This window comes from Moschus berezovskii, chromosome 3, assembly GCF_049115385.1.
Source record: "Moschus berezovskii isolate FMDL1 chromosome 3, NW_MosBer_1.0, whole genome shotgun sequence".
NCBI classification, from domain to species: domain Eukaryota; kingdom Metazoa; phylum Chordata; class Mammalia; order Artiodactyla; family Moschidae; genus Moschus; species Moschus berezovskii.
In genome coordinates, this window is record NC_142462.1 from 51,982,681 (window position 1) to 52,006,021 (window position 23,341).

General features: G+C 39.0%; 1 protein-coding gene and 1 long non-coding RNA gene across 2 annotated transcripts in view; one reads left to right on the top strand and one right to left on the bottom strand.

Moving 5' to 3' along the window:
- The window catches only part of FBXL13 (F-box and leucine rich repeat protein 13), a 238,177-nt gene that overhangs the window by 3,178 nt on the left and 211,658 nt on the right, over positions 1-23,341 (bottom strand). Inside the window, exons 19-20 of the mRNA XM_055420161.2 lie at positions 11,323-11,457; positions 5,950-6,113 (exon numbers count right to left, since the gene is read on the bottom strand). Coding sequence (XP_055276136.2) covers positions 5,950-6,113; positions 11,323-11,457 — 299 coding nt within the window. The remainder of the gene's footprint in view (positions 1-5,949; positions 6,114-11,322; positions 11,458-23,341) is intronic.
- The window catches only part of LOC148778323 (uncharacterized), an 84,591-nt gene continuing 66,217 nt past the window's right edge, over positions 4,968-23,341 (top strand). The window contains exons 1-3 of the long non-coding RNA XR_016036961.1: positions 4,968-5,019; positions 5,938-6,068; positions 11,138-11,212. This is a non-coding gene — a long non-coding RNA (uncharacterized LOC148778323). The remainder of the gene's footprint in view (positions 5,020-5,937; positions 6,069-11,137; positions 11,213-23,341) is intronic.

Consider the following 23,341-nt stretch of genomic DNA (forward strand, 5'->3'; position numbering starts at 1 on the left):
ATTATTTATAACCTTTGGCCTCAGAAGAGCAAGAGTTTTTGAGAATTCTAGTTAACTGGTAAGAGGATAAGTACTCTTAATGCTAAGTTTGTTCAGTCGCTAAGTCATGTCTTACTCTTTGTAACCCTGTGGATTAGAGCCTGTCAGGCTCTGTCTGTGGAATTTTCCAGGAAAGAATACTGGAATGGCTTGCCATTTGCTTCTCCAGTATTAAGTTTGGGGATACATAAATACTGGGTAATAGAGTTTCTCAAATGACTTATAAGACCCAGTAAGATAGATGGTAGGTAATGTGATATAAAAAGTTAGCAAGTAAAGGGAGTTTGAAAAAATAACAAGAAAAAGAAAGTTGGGGATTTTGACTCAATATAGACAAGAAAAATAGGGAATAAATAGGAAAACTACTCATTAAATGCACCATCATGTGACAGAATAAAAATGAACTGCATATTAAAAAATAAAAAGCTGTATATTGAGCCCTGGCCATGGATGAAGTACACAGTGGTACAAGCATTTCTTAGATCTGCAATTCCATACCGCCTCTACTTTAGCTCTTAGTGATAAGCACTGCTCTGCCTTTTACCCACAGTCAGCTTCACTGAAACTAAACATCAGAGGGTCTCCTGACCATTTAAGGTGATCCAGACAAGAGAGGAACAAAGGATCAGCTCTGAGACCCCTCTTCTCCCAATCACAAATGCCGGGAGGTTAAGGCTTCCTCAAGTCTAGAATGTCTCTAGGGCTAACTTAGTCCTACATATTTTACCAGCAAGCATGGTCCTGGGGAAAACTGAAAAATCTGAATCTGTTTAGGGCAAATTTGGCATTAGTTTTAGAGTCTGAATACTAGTGTAGACTATTTCCTAGTCTGCTTCCTCTCCACCCTTTAGAACATCTTTAGGCCTTACCACCTCATTAGGACTTTTGTCATCCTTGCATTGATTGACTGACTCCTAAGACACAGGACGTAACCAAGAGAACGGACCAGCATGGTGACCACCAGTGAGTTTCAGGGTTACTTTTCACCACATTCTGTGTAGCTGTGTGTTTGCACATCAGAACTTTTGAAAAGTATCAGGAAACTTGAAAATGTAGAAACTGAGTGCTCCTGCTAGAAACATGCTTGTCTGCTGGTTTGTCTCAAACGCCCCCTCTTTCTTTTCAATAGCCTGATGCTCTAATCTATATGGGAACTGGGAAATATTGAAAAGAAAATGTCTACTTAGGAATCACTGTGTGTTCTAAGTTCCTTCAAGTGCATATGGAATCCTTTGAGTACCTGCTACTCAGACTTGGCCTGAGCAATACCAAGACCTGGTAAGAAATGATTTGAAAACTGAAGCGGTCTACTGCAATGGTTAGTCATTACACATTTAACTTGGTGAGAGAGGTTTCTTTGGATCAGAATAGAACAAACATTTTCAAACATGATATGTCACAAACAGTTGTATTACATTAGAGGGTTTAGTTTGTAAATGACTTTTGTTTTTCATAAATTAAAAGGGATTAAGTTCAGTTCAGTCTCAGTCATGTCTGACTCTTTGTGACCCCATGACCACAGCACTCCAGGCCTCCCTGTCCATCACCAACTCCCGAAGTTTACCCAGACTCATGTCCATTGAGTCAGTGATGCCATCTAACCATCTCATCCTCTGTCGTCCCCTATTCCTCCTGCCTTCAATCTTTCCCAACATCAGGGTCTTTTCAAATGAGTCAGCTCTTTGCATCAGGTGGCCAAAATATTGGAGTTTCAGCCTCAACATCAGTCCTTCCAATGAACACCCAGGATTGATTTCCTTTAGGATGGACTGGTTGGATCTCCTTGCAGTCCAAGGGACTCTCAAAAGTCTTCTCCAAGACCACAGTTCAAAAGCATCAATTCTTTGGTGCTCAGCTTTCTTTTATAGTCCAACTTTCACATCCATACATGACTACTGGAAAAACCATAGCCTTGATTAGACGGACCTTTGTTGACAAAGTAATGTCTCTGATTAAAGGTTATCCCTATATAAACATTACTGCCCTCAAATTTCCTTCTAGTTAATTGAGTAAGCCAAAAGAAAGGAGAATTTGGAGCCTACATCAAAGACTGCTTATAATCAGCCTTTTATTTATGCATCAGCCAGTAAAGTAGGCAGAGAGTACTTATCTTCCCTTATTGATCAAATCTCTTGAATGTTAGGGCTTTAGAAAAGCTTGAAAATCACTAATCTAAAGACAAAAGAGGAACATAGCAATGATAAGACCTAGGTACAAAGTATGGCTCTTTTATTTATATGACTTTAGGCATGTTATTTAACCTGTCTAAGGTAGTTTCCTTATTCATTTTTATGGTAATAGAGTATTTGTGAGTATTAGATAATAAAATAGGATTTAGCACAGTACATGGCAAATAATAATAGTTAAGTAATATTATTTGTTCATATTGGTAATAAAATTCAGTAGGTCCAGATTACAAAGGCCTTTCCACAAAGACATTCCCATGAGCTGGAGAGGAGAACTCTGAGTTTTATTAAGATTTTCTAACAATGCAGATCTCTTAGAGTATTTAGGTGGTAATTTATGCTGCCAACAATTGCTAAATAACGTCTTCAAAGAATCTCTTTACTGCTGTTCGAAGCTCTGACAACCATCTAGATTTTCTCTGCTCATCTCTCTAATGTGTAAAATTTTGGATTCTAGACCCCAATAATGTCTTTTGCTCTTTGCCAGTTATAGACTTAATGGCTCTTCTGCTTCTTTGTGGCTCAGACCCTCCTGGATTGTGGAGACCATCGTTTGGGTCTTTCTCTGGCTTTCCCATTATGCTTTTCATTTATTCCTTTGCCTATCTTGCTTTCCTCACAAAGGTCTAAGTTGAAAGACTTGTTGAATACAACTGTTTCAAATGTACACAGCTAGATTTTCTTGTCATATTTATAATCTCAATTATTAAGAATTTCTCCTTGAATTAAAGGAGAATTATGTCTCTTACGGGCTTCCCTGGTGGTTCAGACAGTAATGAATCTGCCTGTAATTCAGGAGACCTGGGTTCAATCCCTGGATCAGGAAATCCCCTGGAAAATGGAATGGCAACCCACTCCTTGTGGACTACAGTCCACGAGGTTGCAAAGAGACACAGCTGAGCAACTTTCATTCACTTATTATGTCTCCACGTGAGACTTCTGGAATCATTTCCTGGGATCCCTTCAGGCTCTGAGGTTGTAAAATGACAGAATATCTCATGCTAGAAGCTCTCCTGCAAAGGACCTATAGATAATTTGCTCATTGACCAAAAGTTTACTACTTCCCTGGTTCAGAAAGGGTGGACTGAATAGACCTCTTTAATTTGTAAAGCTGGTGAAATATTTTCAGATTCCGTTGAGTATGGAGGAATTTGTATATAGGACAATTTCTTCTGAGGGCTATAACTAGATTTTATATGATTTCATACATTTTTATGTTCAAATGGAGTCAGATGTGTGGGAATATTTTGCTTTGTGATTCAAAGTCAGAAAACCTCTTCCCAAGAAAAATCTCATCCATCCTAATTTCCAGATGTTTCATTTCACTCAGATGAAACAAAGCTCTCACTGTTGAGGGAGCAAGAGCAAACAACTGCTTTTTTTAGACTGGACATAGGTAAGGGATTAGATACCATCATGAGCTTGTGTCTTAAAGGGTTCATATACTCTGCAGCATTTCTAGCTCCATCCAAGGATCCCATGGGTCTAAGTGAAGAAGAAAATGTTCTAGTCTTTAGATCTAAGCCCAAACAGCAAAATGAGGCCAGACCTTACACTTCTCTAATCAAAATTTTGAAACCCAAGTATCTTGGGACCTCTTTGACTGGCAAGTAGCATCCTCTCCTGGAAGCTGGATGTCAAGACAGATGCTCCTGGAGCCTTACTAGCCTAGCCACCATGCTGTGGGACAGCCCTCTCCATTGCTAGACAAGTATAGAATCAGAAAATTCTAGGCCTCTTTCTTACTGGATCTTAGCAGGAGTGGAGCTACAAGGGAAACTGAAATGGTTTGGCCTCTTTAGACAATGAGATGGGCAGACAAGCCAGCTCCCCTTTAAGCATGAGGGCCAAGTCTCTGCTCCTGGCTGATAGGGACAGTCAGGCCTGGTGGTAGAAAACAAAATAGACCTTTAACTGTCCTGGATTGGGTAAAGGAATTTTCCACAGATTCAGCTAGTTAACTAGCATTTTGCATTGGTTGGGGGGGACCAACCCCAGCTAGTAGTAAAATCTTTGTTGTTTATTTTCTTTTCATATTTTTTTTTCAATCTATGGACCTTGCAAGAGGAGTGGGTAACCATGTTTGGTTTAACAGGGACCCTAGCTAAGTCTTCCATTCATTCTACTTAACATTCTACATTTCAGAAGTTTAATAATATTACCTCCCCGAAATAATGATTGGCAAAATATAGTCAAAAGACTAAAAACTAAACTCCTTTGTGTAATACATTATCCATTGACTATCATCTTACCCAAAGGTGACATCTTGGCTGTTTTATGATATCACAAGGTCAACAGAAACTCCTAGGATCTTATTTCATGGTGTAATACTCTGAGTTAATAATATTCATGTCAGTCATCTCCAGACCTATCAAGAAAGGTTGAGTCTCTATTCTTCTTCAACCAGTTTTCAAGAACCTGCCCTCTTTTTTCTGATCCATTTTCAGTTGGCTGCCTTCTCCCCTGGCAAGTCTAGGCCCAGTGGGAGTGCTTATTCTATAAGAAATAGCTTTGTTTTTGTTTTTTCATTTCATTTTAGCACACATATCCTTAGATCAGGAATCATTTTCTTCCTCAGTTATCAAGTGACCAGATCTCATGGTTCAGCTCTTGCCAGGGCTGTTTAATTAAGAAAGTTCCTCTGTGAAATCTACATGCTTAGAACACATTATGTACTTTGTACCTTGATAATATTAATTCTTAGTATTCATTTTTCCAACTTTCAGAAAAGAACCTGACCTTCAGGGACTGGTCAAGAATTCTCATATGAATTCTCCCCGGGTTACTTTATCAGGTCAGTTAAAATACTTTCACGTTTTTATTTCCAGTCAATAGAAAAAAGAATTAGCAACAAAGAAAAAAACTGCTTTCTATCTAAAAATTATAGGGTAACACCTGATACCTTCTATGTTTATAGATTTCTTGTTTACCCAGCAGTTATTTCATTGGAAACATTTTGTAAATTGAGGAAATAGGCATTTGGCCTGTAGCACTTATCAGAATACCTTACTCTGAGCTTTAGATCTTAGTAAAATAACAAATATAGCTTTGGGGAAGATGGGACTCTTAGGATAACTGTTAGTAATTTGCTGTGATTCATGGGGTCGCGGAGAGTCGGACACGACTGAGCGACTGAACTGAACTGAACTGAACTGAATTTGTACCTAATTGTGAGCTAGCTCAAATGGTAAAGAATCTGCCTGCAATGCAGGAGACCCGGGCTCAATCCCTGGATCGGAAAGATCCTCTAGAGAAGGGAATGGCAACCTACTCCAGTATTCTTGCCTGGAGAATTCCCATGGACAGAGGAGCCTGGCGGGGTACAGTCTGTGGGATCACAAAGAGTCAGACACAACTCAGGGACTAAACTACTATTACTATGTCTGATGATTTTCTTAACCCACAGGGGAGATTAACTGAATGGTATTATTTTGAGAGGAAGTAGAGGAAGACCTAGTGATTATTCCTTGAGAAGCAGAGTTAGGGCTTTGGGCATCTGCACAGTCAAGGAAGCACTAAGAGTAGAAGGGTTACTGGAAAAGGAATATAAAACCACAGAGACCATTTTAGAGGTCAGCTCAATATATTGGCTTCAGTTAGGTGAAAAATAAAAACTTCCTAACTCTGGAAGACACTATGTATTCTATTATAAATACTGTGGTGACATAATCTGTTTTATCAGAAAGTAGTTCACAAAACTTTTCATATTCAGGTACATACTTACTTGGAAATAAGTCTGCAGTACTGCATCTTTAGGATCCGGAGTTGTTGGCAGCCCATTTCAAGGTTCTCAAGCATTTGGTCGGTAAGCAGGATACAACCAGAAACATCCAAAACATGCAGGTAATGGCATTTTGCCGATAACATCTCCATTGCTGAGTCAGTAATCTGGACATAGAACCAAAGTAACTACTGATTATTTCAACCAGCTGCATCCCAATTAAGAACAGTATATTGGGCTGTTATAACAAAATACCACAGACTAGTTGGTTTAACTAGCATACATTTATTTCTCAGAGTTTTAGAAGCTGAAAAGTCCAAGATCAAGTTGCCCACAGGTTCAGTGTCTGGTAAGGGTCCTCTTCCTGATTTGTAGATGGCTACCTTCTTGCTGTAACTGTACATGGTGGAATACTGGAATGGGTTGCCATGTCCTTTTCCAGGGGATTTTCCCAACCCAGGGATTAAACCTGGGTCTCCTGCATTGCAGACAGATTCTTTATCATCTGAACCACCAGGGAAGCCCGAAGGGAGCTCTAGTTTCTTTCCATTCTTTAAGGACACTAATTGCATCGTGGGGGTACTACCCTAGTGACTTCAATCTAAACCTAGTTACCTCCCCAGAGCCTCACCTCCTAATACTGTCACACCAGGGATGACGGTTTCAACATGTGAATTTTGGAATGACATATACTCAGTCCATAACAAATATAGTCAGAACCCTTGCATATTCTCTTATGTGGTGAGCCTATAACTCAGGTCAGTGACTTAGTCTGTTTCCAGAACAGTAAAAGGTGTCTTTCAAGTGGCACTAATAGAATTTGTGATTTTGCTGTTATTTTTATTTTAGAGTTACCTGTTTGGGATGGGAAACTTCATCAAAATTTTCCTAGTAATACTTGTCACACCAGTATGAGCAACTTAAAAAATTCTGCTGTAACAGCATTTGGCTTTAAATTTGAAATCCACTCTAAGGCATCATCAATTTGAGAAGCATAAGTTTAATAACATCACATGTTACAAAACTGTAATATATGTATTACATGAATATATATATATATATATATATAATGTATATTAACCTGCAGACAGAATCAACTTGCTATAAGAAGGGATCTGGACATCTCTGATGGTTTGTATATGGAATAATTGGTTCTGGAAAGGGACTAGTAGGTGAGAGAGATGTTTGTAGGCAGCAGAGGAAAGAAGAGCAGAAGCCACAGAGACTACATGAATCTCACACTGAGAATTTCTGCTAAGGGTTCCAACATTTTGAGGGTTTGTACAGATGTTTTGTAGAAGTAATTCAACTCCACTTCTTAGATTACTTCACTTACTCAAGGTCTAGCATTTGAATTAATAGCTGAACTGAGACTTGTTGCAGAATCAACTAGATTACTCTCCCCAAAGGAATTTTTTTCCAACTGGATTTAATTTACTTTAAATGTTTGAACATTCTAAAAAACATGCCACGAGGCTAAGCTCTTGTTTTTTACATAAAATTTAGAGAATTATACAGAAACCCCCTTTAATTTGAAATGTATACTTTTTATGTTTGGAAAGATAGATGTCATCGTCTAAGTATGCCCTGTTTCCAGAACATGCTCAGGACCAAGGTTTAACATTGCAACTGATTCTCACATAAGTGCCTTCAGACATTCCTGCCACACTCTATGGGTCTCTGAGGATCTGATATCATTGGGAGCAGGAGTTAGCCTGCCCCTAATGAATTGTAGAGAAAAGGAAAGACAATGAGATGATGGAAAAATCCCAGAGAGGTAGAGCTCAGACTACTAGGTTTTTTTGATACCGGAGGAACTGAAAAGGAGCCCACCATTTCCTGTAGATCAGAATCCCAAGTGTTCAGTGACTGAGGTGATATTTTTGGAACTTATGGGATCTGGAAACTGGAGGTCGAGGTGACTGGCCACATTCTTAACCTCCAGATACAAGGTCTTGATCTCAGTCCTATTGAGCAGAGATTATTTTATTCCCATTTTAGTGCTGGGTAGGATGAAGTCACAGTGCTACTCACTAAACATTAGGGGTGAACTGGTTATAGGGACCTACCAGGAGGTGTATAAGATGCCCATTCAAGATTAGTTCATGGACTTTTGGGAAATGTAACCTAGAATGATAAGCCAGACACTGAAGTGTATTATGGCTCATCAGAAACAATGGAACTGAAATATATGAGACAGAACCACAGCCTTATGATTTCTGAGGCTGTGGGGAGTGTTCATATTATGGTCATTACATCTTCTGAATCAGAATATTAATTTCACCTACATAGATGGTAAAGCTCAATGCTTTTCCTTTACATTGAAATTCTGAAATAATCTACTCTCCTTCCTTTTTCTCAGTCTAGATCTTCAGTGTAGAGTGATGCATTTTATAAAATGTTATTTGTATGATCCTCCTTAGTTTCTAGGCTGTAAGACAACGTCCACTGCACATTTTGTAGAAGGAACTCTGTTGGTTTTTCCTTACAAAAACAAATCAAACACAAATCCTCCGCCTCAGTTCTTGTTCTCTTTAGAATCTTTCCTTTTCTCATTCTCCTATTTCCCTCCCTTATTAGTGGAGCCTCTTAAAAACCCAGTCAACATCTGTGCTTTCTTTAGAGCAAGGGCTGTTCCCAGTGAGCCATGTGTTACCCATGTGTCTATGTGTCCGTGTGCAGTGAAAGCAAGGACCCCGCGAGCTGTGACTACCCAAGCTGCAGAGGGTTCATGGTCACTGCTGTCCTGAATACCTTGCTCCAGCATACTTCTAGAACCAGATGATGCTGACCAGAAATACCGCTGGTTTCCCTAGTTCTAAAGGCTGTTGAACAAAGAAGAATTTTATTATAAATTTTCGAGATCAATTTTGTCATGATTGACCATAGCTTTCCCACCACTGCCTCCTCCTTATTGTGGGATGGTTAATGATAGAGAAATCAGGAGATTCTAGCATCACTACTTAACATCACTACACATCACTACCCAGACTGAACAACTGAGAAGCTGAATTTTTAGACCAGTTAGAATTCAAGGAGTCTTGAAACTTCAGGTGATACTTTAATGTGTGCAACAGAAGAGGACAAAATTGTTAGTAACTTAGCAATTTCTGAGGATTTTTTGAGAGATATTTTAGTTTTCTTCCCTTTGGTATTTTACTTCCTCTAAGGTTTTTTCTGTTAATTTGTTTTGGTCTTTATCTTCTCCTTTAGAGGCTCTTTTCCTAAGTGTGGCCTCATGTCCTTGACTTTCTGCTCATGATTAATAGTGAAGAGCTAAAAACTGATTGGACTTCCCTAGAGGCTCAGCAGTAAAGAATCCACCTGCAATGCAGGAGATGCAGGTTTGATCTCTGGGTTGGGAAGATCCCCTGGAAAAGGAAATAGCAACCCACTGTGGTGTTTTTGCCTGGGAAATCCCATGGATAGAGGAGCCTGGTGGGCTACAAATAATGGTGTTGTAAAAGAGTTGGACATGACTTAGCAACTAAACAAAAACAACAACAAAAGCTGAATAGAAGGTCTGAGTGCATAATATGGGCCTTCTCTTCTTTCAGCTTCAATGGGCTAAATGAGTTATTTGTTGGAAAACCCACAGATGTCAGTATTTTTCAGTGTTTCATCTTGGACTAGTCAGAGTCCCCAGAAAAAAGGATTCCAGTCTCCTGCCTGGAGGGAAAGGTCTGGCAGCCAAATTCTGGATGCTGTGTTGGAAAAGTGCTGAGTATCTCTGCATTAAGCATTTAGTCACTTAATTCCCATTTTCACTTTTGTATCCAAGCTCTCAGTTTTACATGATGTCTCCCAGCCTAGCAACTTTCTGTTTTATTGTCTGTAGAGCAGACAGTAGAGAGATTTTACGCCCCTCCTCCATCGGAGGACATTCAACAATATATGGAGAAATTTATTATTGTTATGACTGGAGGTATGGGGGGCTAGGTGCTACTGACATGTACTGGATAGAGGACAAGGATGCAGTTAAACATCCTACAGTGCAAGAAACAATCCCCCACTATAAAGAATGATCTTGTCCAAATGTCAGTAATGCCACTTTTGAGAAATCTGGCTCTAGAAAATATCTCAAATCTGGTGAGGATGAGGAGGAGCAGTTGCCTGTAAGCATAGCATAGGGAAGGAGATCTATTGATGTACCTACTTCTCAAGAACTTTCAACCCAGTCTTCCCTATTTTAGCCATCCTCTTAACCCAGTTATAGAAGTATACTGTATTGCCAAGTTTGAAGGTTATGGTGTAAATCGATTCTTTCCCCAGCTTTCTCTACTATTGGTTTAGGATTCAAAGTTGTCTCAAATTAATTCATCTTTTTTCAGGTTTCCAAAATTTTGTTGCTTTTGTCTCCTACTGTTTTCCCTATCATTGTGGGCCCTCACCCTTCCTCTACAGTTTTGGTAGCATTTCAAGAGGGAACAAAATTATCAGGGTATATTTAATCTGCCATATTAATCCAGAAGCAGAGACCTCTATTTCTTGACCTGGTGATATTATCCATAGTATATTAAGAGAAAAGAAAGTAGGTTACAGTGTATTTTAGAAAGTATGATTCTATTCTTTAAAAAGCAAGGCAAACCTTCTTTAACTATAATCTCTGTACATAGAAAAGAATTCTAGAAGAGTAAGTATAAAATGCCAGTGGTTACATCCTGGATGGTGGTATGACTTTGAATTTTTACTTTCATAATTTTAATATATGCAGTCCAAAGATTTTCAATGAGTATATATTCCTTTCAAAGACAGATGTCAAGAAAAATTGTCAAACACTTGAAAATAAGACAAAAGATGGTTGCCTACCCTTTCAGCATTTACTGGAACATTATTTTAACAGGTCCAACTGAGAAATTCTACAAGGAATTATGCCATTTTTTGGGCATTATTATCGATTAGGGCTCAAATTCTACCTGTTGTATTTTTGTCTAAGAGAGATGCAGATTATTTCTGGTAGAAACTATAGCTCCAAGGTTATTGATTTGTTACCTTGTAGGACTTTAACCAATTTTGGATTTAACCTAACAATCATGTTCCAACATTCTTTCTTCAGTTCCTGTAAATACTTAGTTTGGTCAAATGCTGTATGAACTGACTTTATCATTTTGCTGGTTCTCTCATTAGTGAATTAAATAAATATTTGACACATTTTTATATTTGTATGAGAATTGTCTTTAACTTTTTCCAGGTACTACTTTTACACAAATGAAATCATAAAGCTATTTACAGTTTGGGGAAGAAGAACTCTTGATGAATACCTCAGGTATGTCAAAGAAAAGTTCTATTATGAGTCCAACACCTAATTGCTACCCTGCCTGTGTTCTTTGGCAGTACTTCAATCTGACATGTCTGAGCTTTAACTCCTGCACATACCTTTGGACAGCCAGCAACACTGAGAGATGTGAGATTAATACAATAAATGGCCAATGCTTTAATAATTATATCTGATAGTTGGGGGCAATAAGAAACATCCAGATGTTCCAAGGTCAGTGAGCCTTTGCAGAATACCTGCAAGAAATTCCAAAGTTAGTGGTTTTCTTTTTTTTTTTTCTTAGTCTTTATTCAAATTTTATGCCATCTTACCCCGTGGCAGTTTATTTAGTATGCATTTCAGTTCTTGAGATGTAAATGTGTTACATTTTGTTGCAAACAAAGAAGCCTTTATGTCCAAACTCTCCTTATAACAAAAGATACTCAGACACCACTTAACAGTTCAGTAATTTTCAAATTCCTGCTAACAGAATTTGGTTTTCTATCACTAATGGAATTTTACCCATATGGTTAGTAATTATTAGAGTTATATTCAGCTCAGTGAGTAGAAGAAAAGAAATCTGGAGATAAGAATTAGATGGCAAACTCTCTGGGGTTGACGCTAAAATATAATGGGAAAAGCACAGTTTTGGAATCAGACAGACTTGAGTTTTAATTTCATTCTAGCATTTTATTAGCTTTGAAACCTTAGCAAGTCACTCAATTTTTCTGAGCCTCAGTTTCTTCACGTTAGGGAAAATAATATCTACCCTCCAGCGTTGTTCTGGAATGCCAAAATGTTAATCTAAAATTTCTAGGGCTAGAAAAGGTCTGGAAATCATTGAAATTTCTTCCCTTTATCTTGGTTGTTCTGAATTTTTATTCCTACTTTCAGTAAAAGGAAAAAAAGCCTATATTAAAATTTACATACAGTGTCATTTGAGAGGCACTGAAACATATTGATTAGTTCTTAGGAAAGATTGAGGGGAGGAGGAGACCGAGTATGAGATAGTTGGATGGCATCACTGACTCAATGGACATGAGTTTAAACAAATTCTGGGAGATTGAAGGACAGGGAAGCCTGGCATGCTGCAGTCTGTGGCATCACAAAGATTCAGACACGACTTAGCGACTGAACAACAGCACTCCATATTTATTATTACTGAAATTTGCATATGATACCAGTAATAATAAAGATGCACGTTTGTGTTGTACTTTGGAGAAAACCAAAAGATATTGGTTATTTTACCCTAAGTCATCATCTTTTTCTGACCACAGTAACCATCGGTGATTCCTCTTTCATCTGACCTCATACAAAACTTGTCTTTTTCAACTGATTCAGCACTTACAATACTTGACTCATTCCTGTTTTGTAGCTCAGTTTATATGGAGATCTGTTTTCTCTAGCAACTAAGTGATGTCAGATATTGGAAGGGGCAGCTGGTAAGAAGATATTGAGGTCCCTGTTATTGGAGCTAATCAAGCATAGAGGGCACAACTAGGGAAATCTAGCTTTAAAGGATTGGAATTAGTCTTAAAACTCAGCTCACATTCAACAAGTTTTTCAGTTAGAGTGCAATAAGTCTCTCAGAGGTACTGTCTGGAACTCTGCTTGCTTCTTGTACCCCTTTCATAAGCATCATATTTAGACTACAGTAAGCAATAAATACTAGCTGCTTACTCAATCTGTGAGTATCTTCAAGGATATAAAGACTTGTGTTTTCATAACACAGGAATTCTTATGTTGCAAGGGGTAGGATAACATTGTTTTCTATTTAGAGAACGGATAGAGTTCAAGGAACTAGAGAAAATGTAAAGCAAGAAGGAATAATTGAACTATAAGAAAAACTTATTAAAAGATGAAACAAACTTCAAAGGGAAATTCAAGTCTCTGCATGTCTGCAGACTCTTTTCAGAAGCATCTGTCAGTGTCTTAGACTGCTTGAATCAGTTCTGCTTTAAGCCTTTTTAAAAGCTTTGATATTCTTTGAAGTTAAACTTTCTCAGAATTTTTAAATTAAAGAACTTATAAAAATGATTAACAAGGCCTATGATGCATTCGTGGTAGCATTCTCATTCAGGGAAAATCTGAGGCACAAAGATGAGTCCAGGGCTTTATTTTTGGCATAAATCAGTGCAGATCTAAGAAATAAGTCAGAACTTGTTCTCTCTTACAATCCATATTTTCCGTTAGAGACTGTAAGTTGTATTAAGTACTTAAGCCTGCAGGCATGTTTTTCAGCATAATCACTCATTAAATTCCATACCCCCCTGACCCATAAGATTATTTATGCTCTTCTGGCTACAGTGCTTCAGAATCACACATATATCAATGCTGTTGATTTGCTTATCTTGGAAAATGCTAGACTGAGTTTCTTCAAAGTAAAAATCTTTTATAATGAAAATGGAGAAAAAGTGCAAAAATTGTCAAGTTTGACTTTTATCCCATGTATCAACCAGTTTTGCCATGGGTTAGCAGTCTTGAGAAGGAAATGGCTACCCATTTCAGTATTCTTGCCTGGAGAATTCCATGGAGAGAGGAGTCTGGTGGGCTGTAGTCCATGGGGTCGCAGAGTCAGACACAACTGAGTAACTAACATTCACTTTCTCAACAGTCTTTAAGACAACTTCCAAATCTCTTAGTGAGTTAAATAACTTCTTTGTATTTCATGAATTGAATCACTGTGTGGGGGCTTAATGAATGCATTCCTAAATTGGATATGTGGAAGAGACTGAATCTCACTAACATTTACCGATTGTGACAATAATGTGCTTCTGTCAAAATCCTAATTTAAACCACCTCAAAAGGTGTCAGCTCCCAGTCTTAAAAAGCTCACTTCATGGTGCATACTTGTAAAACCATCTCTTGACTATTTGCCTTATTAAGTTCTGATTAATACTGCTACAAAATTCTGTGTGGGAGTAGGATAGAGTTTTCTACTTATAATTATGGAGAATTCTTTTGCTATCATGAACCATTTTCTATAATGAAGACTATTTTGGGCTAGTTGAAATACAACTTCCTCAATTCTAAGTTATAAACTGAATCCAAAATTATAGTCTCTTATAATGCTTTGTCCCCATTAGGCATCAGAACAGGTAGGAGTGGTGGTTGCCTGGGCACACTGAGCTGTGAAATCTGGGCCCTGGCACCAAAACGAAACTACCAGAGCCTAAGTGTCCACCACCACCCCTACCACCCCACTGATAAGATGCCTCCCCTGCATTCGCTTTCTCCCTGCCAGGGAAGCTAGGCTTAGCTTGGGCTCAGCGTTACAGGGTTATACCACTTTAGAGGAGCCTACTGTTTTTAAATACGAAGAGGACTGTGAAAGGGAGAAAGGGCAAGGCCAAGACCCAAAACAAATATTTCCAAAGATACTTTCACCATGAAATTTCTGTCAGTTATATAGTGATTTGAGGGAATAAGCCATAGCTTCAAACCAGCTCAAATGTACTTTATTCCATGAAGTTTTTCCCAGTTCCTCATTCTGGAAGTAATGACTCTCCAAAATTTCTGTAGCTTTAAATTTTTTGTCCTTCTCACTTTCCACTTATATTATAGCTATTTATATAACTGTATTATCTTCTGCATTGACTGTAGCTTGTTGAGGGCAGAGACCATGTCTAAATTGTCTTGTGGCCCCAACATCTGGTATACAGATGAAGTTCAAGATGAGAGTTTCCGAAGAGAATGGAAAATGTCTCTCATCAAAGGAGTGAGGAGAATGAGCTCCCATAGATTCCACTAAGCCCAATCCTACCTGGCATTCTGTTCAGTAACTGCTAGTGAATAAGAATAGTTAAGAGGACAGAGTTTGGGGTCCACTAGCCTAATTTCAAATCCTGCCACTTAGAAGCTCTGTCTCTCTAGATAAATTATCCAACTTCTCAATGTCTGAATGATCTCACTTGCAGCGTGGGAATAAAATGGTATAGTAATATGGCACCTACTTCATAGCGTTGTTAGGGGGATTAAGTGAATTAAGATGAATAAAGGAATTGAACAATGCCTGGAACATAGCAGTTAGTAAATAATAGTAATATTATTTGTACCTACTGATTCTCTATGGTTATGATTTCAAAATTTTTAAAATCATCACACCATAATAAAAATATTTTGAGCATATACTTTCAAAAATTATAAATTAAATGTACTTGTAAATTATATAGATACTCAAATATATATTATAAAGTATATAAAACTAGAAATAAAATATATGAGATAAAACTAAATCTTAATAGAAGTTCTAATATTTTCTTGTCACGCAGAAATAGATTATCTTGTTCACTTGCCAGAGTAAATGCTTTCTCTAGAGAAACCTACTCAACAGTATGCCTTTGGTTGTCAGTAAGCCTTAATGACATACTGGCTGTACAGACTCTAGGTATTTGGTATAAACAAGGGAATTACTTTTAAAGTATCCAATATGACAAGTACATAAAAAGATGTCAAATGTAAGAAAATTATAAACAGGTTGAGTGAGTGGAAGAAAATGCATATTGGAAGGAAAATCAAGAAAGATCAAAACAAAGTACCTCTGAATTATAATTTGAAATTAGGACTGTTTAAAGAAAATCCTAGCTTTTCATCTTCAAAAAAAAAATGAGCTAAGTTTGGACTACCCAAAGGTCAGTTAGGTATTTTTTTGTGGCTTGAAATATAACTGATATTTTTTTCCATTTTTAAAAAATAAAAAAGGGATATCGAGTGGCCCAGTTACCTGACACTCCAGCAGCCCTGTGGGACCAGAAGGATGAGGAAATTGCTTTTTTTTTTGCTTTAAATGATTATTAATAATATTTTTTAAATTGAAGTATGGCTGGTTTAAGTGTTGTATTGTGCTAATTTCTGCTGTAAAGTAACTCAATTATGCAATATATGCAGTAGTTTTTGTACTCTTTTTCATTATGGTTTATCCCAGGAGATCAGCTGTAGTTTCCTGTGCTATACAGTAGGACCTTGTTGTTTATCCATCCTATGTATATTAGTTTACATCTGCTAATCCCAAACTCCCAGTCCTTCCTTCTCCCAGCTCCCTCCGCTTTAGCAGCCACAAGTTTGTTCTATATATCTGTGATTCTGTTTCATAGATAGTTTCATTTGTGCCATATTTTAGATTCCATATATAAGTGATATCATATGGTATTTGTCTTTCTCTTTCTGACTTACTTCACTTAGCATGAAAATCTCTCCATGTTTCCACAAATGGCATTATTTCATTCTTTTTGTGGCTGAACATATCCCATTGTATATATGTGCCACATCTTCTTTATCTATTCATCTGTCAGTCGACATTTACTTTGTTTCCATGTCTTGGCTATTGTGAATAGTGCTGCTATGACCATAGGGTACATGTATCTTTTTTAATTAATAATTTTATCTGTGTAAATGCCCAGAAGTGGGATTGCTAGATATTATGGTAGTTCTTTTTTTTTTTTCAGTTTTCTAAGTGACCTCCATAATGGTCTCCATAGTAGTTGTACCAATTTACATTCCCACCAGCAGTGTAGGAGGGTTCCCCTTTCTCCATACCCTCCCCAGCATTTGTTATTTGTAGATTTTTTTTTTTTAGTGATGACCATTCTGACAGCTGTGAGGTTGTACCTCATTGCAGGGTTGATTGGCATTTCTCTAATTATTAGTGATGTTGAGCATCTTTTCATGTGTCATCTGTATTTATTCTTTGGATAAATGTCTATTAAGATCTTTGGGCAGGGAAATTACTTAAGTTATAGTAATCAGCTTTAAAGAATTGATGGGTTTCTATTTGCACAGTCAGCCACTCGATTTCTTATTTTTTCTCCTTCTTTCCCTAGAAAATGGCAACTCAGAACTTTAAGGACAAAGTCACTGTGTCCTCCTGTGGCCTCTTCCATTTAAGAATCTCTATTGAATGAGGAGTTCATCAACCATTATTGATGCTTTGATCTCCAATTTTGGTGCATAATGGAATAAGAGATGATGTAATCAAGGGAGGTTACTGGTCTAGAAGAAAAACAAAGGGCCAGGAATTTGAAGTTATGTCTGTGACCTTGTTACTTAACTTCAAATTTCCTCATCTTTAAGAGGAGAATGAAAACAACTGTCTATGTCTCAGGTTTATTGGAAGGTAGAGAAAAAATGTGTACTCCTGGATCCCTTAGCAGACGTAATAGCCTATGTAAATGCTGACTTTTTGTCTGTCAGCAGTGGAACCAGAGAGGCTGTAGAACAATCCTGCCTGTCAATTAAGACATGAGAACATCACCTTACCACCTTCAATGTGCTGGAGGGTTTGAGATGAAGAAATATCATGCACACAATTTAAGTTCCGTTCCATTGAGTCGCTCAGTCGTGTCCGACTCTTTGCGACCCCGTGGACTGTAGCCTACCAGGCTTCTCCGTCCATGGGATTCTCCAGGCGAGAATACTGGAGTGGGTTACCATTTCCTTCTCCAGGGGATCTTCCCGACCCAGGGATCGAACCCGGGTCTCCCGCATGGGAGGCAGACGCTTTAACCTCTGAGCCACCAGGGAAGTGGAAGTTAACAAAGAGGATTATTAGAAGTCATAACATAGAAAAATCACAGCTCCTGTGAGACATGCTTCAGTTCATGTAAGGTGAGGTGCAGTGAGTCTAGGCATGCTGCATAAAAGAGAGATCAAAAACGAATTAGCCACTTAGGCTTAAGAAGCATAAACTCATACTATTGTAGGAAAGTGAGATTCTGACATTTCTTTTTCCTGCCCTTTTATTTTTGCCTTCAGATAATCTGACTTTTGGCAAGTTTTAGCTTACATAGGATAAACTAATGTTCCAGGGACAGCTTAAATTGAGAGGCCTCCAAAGGATTAGCTTCCTTTAACATATTCTCTTATAGTTCTTTTCTGTGGATGTTGAACATCCTGTGGATGTTGAACATTCTGTGGATGATAACAGATGTGTGCATTCATTTAATGAATCCATCAGCATTTCAGTTGTTGGAGAATGGTTCTCTCCAGTGGGAGTAGGCAAGAAGCCAGGACTTGTGTGGGGTGTTCTGAGTTTCAGCTGTTTATCAGACATGAAAACATGGTACCCAAGACACCATTATGTCTTGAACAGTAGAGACTGTGGGAAAATGACAAGCTGTCAAATCCCACATCCTTTGAAGTGCTGGCAAATTTCTAATTCTACTGAATTGCCTCAACAATTGGAAACACACTAGCATAAGGAGCAGTGGAGAATTCTGAGCTTATTTCTTTTGCTCATAGCCTTTGAAAAGAAAAGAAAGCCTAGGTATCTGGGTAGGAGTTTGTCTGTGACTCAGTTGATTTCAGGTGCCTTAGGTCTTGATGAAAGTGAAAAAGGAGAGTGAAAAGGTTGGCTTGAAGCTCAACATTCAGAAGACAAAGATCATGGCATCTGGTCCCATCCCTTCATGGGAAATAGATGGGGAAACAGTGGAAACAGTGTCAGACTTTATTTTTGGGGGCTCCAAAATCGCTGCGTATGCTGATTGCAGCCATGAAATTAAAAGACACTTACACCTTGGAAGGAAAGTTATGACCAACCTAGATAGTGTGTTGAAGTGCAGAGACATTACTTTGCCAACAAAGGTCCATCTAGTAAAGGCTATGGTTTTTCCAGTGGTCATGTACGGATGTGAGAGTTGGACTGTGAAGAAAGCTGAGCGCCAAAGAATTGATGCTTTTGACTATGGTGCTGGAGAAGACTCTTGAGAGTCCCTTGGACTGCAAGGAGATCCAACCAGTCCATTCTAAAGGAGATCGATCCTGGGTGTTCATTGGAAGGACTGATGCTGAAGCTGAAACCCCAGTACTTTGGCCACCTCACGCGACGTGTTGACTCACTGGAAAAGACTCTGATGCTGGGAGGGTTTGGGGGCAGGAGGAGAAGGGGACGACAGAATGAGATGGCTGGATGGCATCACCGACTCTGTGGACATGAGTTTGAGTGAACTCCAGGAGTTGGTGATGGAAAGGGAGGCCTGGCGTGCGGTGATTCATGGGGTCACAAAGAGTCGGACACAACTGAGCGACTGAACTGAACTGAACTAGGTCTCTAAAGAGTATTTTGTTCTAGTATAAATCCTAGGAGACTGTTCTTGGCATGGGTAACCAACCATGAAGCATCAATTTCTCTAACAAAGCTCATACTTATTCCAGATTTTGTGGGAGGTGCTTTTTCCATAAGGTTTCAGATACACAATTCTTAATTCTACCAGAGGGATTCCTTAGTTCCTTCTTCTAAGACCATGTAAAATTATTTTGAACCTGGGATCTTCTGCTATCTTCATCATAGACTGTTTAGTCAGTTACTTCCTAATAATAACCTATGTTCAGTTCAGTTCACTTCAGTTGCTCAGTCGTGACCAACTCTTTGCGACCCCTTGAATCACAGCATGCCAGGCCTCCCTTTCCATCACCAACTCCCGGAGTTCACTCAAACTCATGTCCATCGAGTTGGTGATGCCATCCAGCCATCTCATTCTCTGTCGTCCCCTTCTCCTTCTGCCCCTAATCCTTCCCAGCATCAGAGTCTTTTCCAGTGAGTCAACTCTTTGCATGAGGTGGCCAAAGTATTGGAGTTTCAGCTTTAGCATCAATCCTTCCAATGAACACCCAGGATCGATCTCCTTTAAAATGGACTGGGTGGATCTCCTTGCAGTACAAGGGACTCTCAAGAGTCTTCTCCAGCACCACAGTTCAAAAGCATCAATTCTTCGGCGATCAGCTTTCTTCACAGTCCAGCTCTCACATTCATACATGACCACTGGAAAAACCATAGCCTTGACTAGATGGACCTCTGTTGGCAAAGTAATGTCTCTGCTTTTTAATATGCTGTCTAGGTTGGTCAAAACTTTCCTTCCAAGGAGTAAGCGTCTTTTAATTTCATGGCTGCAATCAGCATCCGCAGTGATTTTGGAGCCCCCAAAAATAAAGTCTGACACTGTTTCCCCATGTATTTCCCATGAAGTGATGGGACCAGATGCCATGATCTTTGTTTTCTGAACGTTGAGCTTCAAGCCAACCTTTTCACTCTCCTCTTTCACTTTCATCAAGAGGCTTTTGAGTTCCTCTTCACTTTCTGCCATAAGGGTGGTGTCATCTGCATATCTGAGGTTATTGATATTTCTCCCGGCAATCTTGATTCCAGCTTGTGCTTCTTCCAGCCCAGCATTCCTCATGATGTACTCTGCATGTAAGTTAAATAAGCAGGGTGACAATATACAACCTTGACATACTCCTTTTCCTATTTGGAACCAGTATGTTGTTAGTGGATAAGATAAAGAATTTTCCTGAGTGGTATAGCCAAGAGATAAAGTGTCCAGACGTCTGGATGCCCCATCTTCCCACATGCAGGAGATTTCAGAGCTTCCACTGCACCAGAGGCCAAGAATTGTGGCCATTTTGGAAATGGATCTTCTGTTTGTTGCTTCCCTTGTAATCAATAGACATAGCTGTGTCCCTGGGGAAGAGGTGGAGTTATTGAAATCCCATGCTTTGATAATTCTTAAATGGTTTAATCTTGGAAACCAAATATAAAGCAATGTTTTTTTTTAAACATTGTTGCCATGTGGAGACAACACATCTAATCCATCTTTGGCACTGTAAGTTATTCTGTGTGGAAGGCCACTAAAACTGATTTTGGTTTAGTACTAGGGGGTGAGGTCTATGAACTGATGAGAATGAGTGATGAGAGTCTGGTATAAACAACATTTATAACTATTCAGAAAGTTTAGTAATTCAAAGTAAGAGTTTAAGATCAGAAAAGAGTCACTGGAGAGGCATTCAGTTCTTGTTTTTAGGTCAAGAATGAATTCAGGATGAGTGCTAGGGCAAAACAAGAATCCAGTTTTTCTTAACACTTGCAGAACAGGCTGGCCATAGGCAGTTATTAAGGAGGAAGACACAGATAGGACTGTTGGGGAATGAGGTGAGTACTCCTAGGCCTTTCCAACCTGAGTAGACATGTAGATGCTCCACACTAGTTGTAAGTGTTTCAGTTTTCTAACACAGGCAGTCCAGGTTACAGGACTGAGAACCCTGAATCCTCAGTCTCCAGCTGGACTCAGCCTGGAGCAGACCCATTCAACTTACTAAACACTCCTGGGCTGAAAGCCAGATGAACAGTCACGGATCTTGTTTTGCTGTTCTCCCAGCTATGAAATAGCTTATAATTTGCCCCATATGGCCCCACTTCCCCTGTCCCCTATTCCTTGATCTCTCCTATTTTCTCCCCTTTCTGTTTGTAAGTCAAGATAAATCTGTTACTAAAGGTCGAATAAAAAGTAAAATCAAAAGTTTGTAAGTCAGGATAAAAGAGGTCAAAACACCCTGAAGATTTCCCTGAAGGGGAAAAGGAACTTGTTATCTCAAGTGTCCAAGCAGTTAGGGCAAAATTAAGGATCTCAAAAAAGAAGAGTCCCTAAGAGAACAATGAGGGATGTGGAGGTTCTAGCACCTCCACTGCTGGTTTTACCGAAAACCAAAAGTTATCAGATACCTTTGTGATCATCAGAGAATATGACATTAACCTAGACTTTATTTATTATTTTATTTTATTTTTATTGGAGGCTAATTATTTTACAATATTATATTGGTTGGTTTTGCCATACATTGACATGAATCCACCGCGGGTGTACATGAGTTCCCCCTCCCGAACCCCCCTCCCACCTCCCTCCTCCCCTTATCCTCCCTCTGGGTCATCCCCGCACACCAGCCCCGAGCATCCTGTAACCTAGACTTTAAATGGGCTCTTAAAATTCATCAGCGGTGCCATTTGCAAGATACCAGTAAACCAGCTTGCAAAGAATATAAACAACAAGCTAGACAGAAAAGACACAAGAGAATAGATGAAGCTAAACCACTACCATGTGCCTCTTACCTCTCTTATGTGGTTATAAGTCCTACCCACTGCATTCTGGTTAGAGGGTTTTAAAAGATGGATAGCCTTCTCTGTTAGAGATACTTTTTTTCATTAAAAAAATAAAGAGGAGGCCATGATTGGGTTTGAAAAACAGTGACAGTTACCTACATTTGAATCTTCCCCTCTTCCCAAAGCCATAAAATCTATTGAGAGGACAAATAAAACTACATAGGACCCATGCATTCATCATTACTAGGACACAGAGAACACCTCACGTTACCTGTACATAGAGTAAGAACAGAAACAAACTCCAGCAGAGCTCCCTTAGCCACCGTGACTCTGTGGGTAAAGAGAGTGGGAGAGCCGGTGCTTAAGACTGTCTTCAGAGTAAAGGGATGACGAGACCTGAGAGGATGCACGGACAAAATCACTCCCAAGAAAAGAAAGTGTGGCGGTAAGTGCCAAAATGCTGAATCAGACTTGGCAGTTCGTAGCCCTGGATGCCTGACTTGGCTGTGGAGAAGGGCTTGAAAATGAGGGTACCACAAACCTCCCAGGCAACCAAATCAGGATCATGGTTGTTGTTGCTATTGTTCAGTCACTCAGTCATGTCTGACTTTTTGTGAACTCCGGGACTGCAGCACGCCAGGCTTCCCTGTCCTTCACTGTCTCTGGGAGTTTGCTTAAACTCCTGTCCATTGAGTCGATAATGCCATCCAACCATCTCATCTTTTGTCTCCCCCTTCTCCTGCCCCCAGTCTTCAATCCAGAAGCATCCTTAACCAAAGCTTGACCCTGTCCCATCTAAACCATTACCATTCTATGGATTTGCTATCCAGATAGTCTCCCATTCATTCTCTTCTATTGCTGTTCAGGCTGCCATCTTCTCTCCCCTGGACTATAACAAAAACCTCTTAACATATTTCTACCTTTAATGGTGATAGCAGTTCTTTCTCCTCTCTGATCTTCAATCCATCTTCTATATTGCTTATTAAAGTGATTTTCTAACAGATAGGCTCTCATTGTCATTCCCATGCTGGATTAAGTATCTCAACTGAATCCTTCTGTAGCTTCCTTTATCACTGCATAATGGCAAGAATTGTCACTCTGGAATAAGACATATTATACTCTAGCTCACATACTTGCTTGTTTCAGTATTTGGGTTAGGATTCATAACCTCTCTGAACTTCAGTCTCCTTATCTGTAAAGTGGAATCAAAAGTATTACCTACCTTATAAAGTAGGTAATTATTTTATGGGAAATACTTAGAACAGTGTCTGGCATGT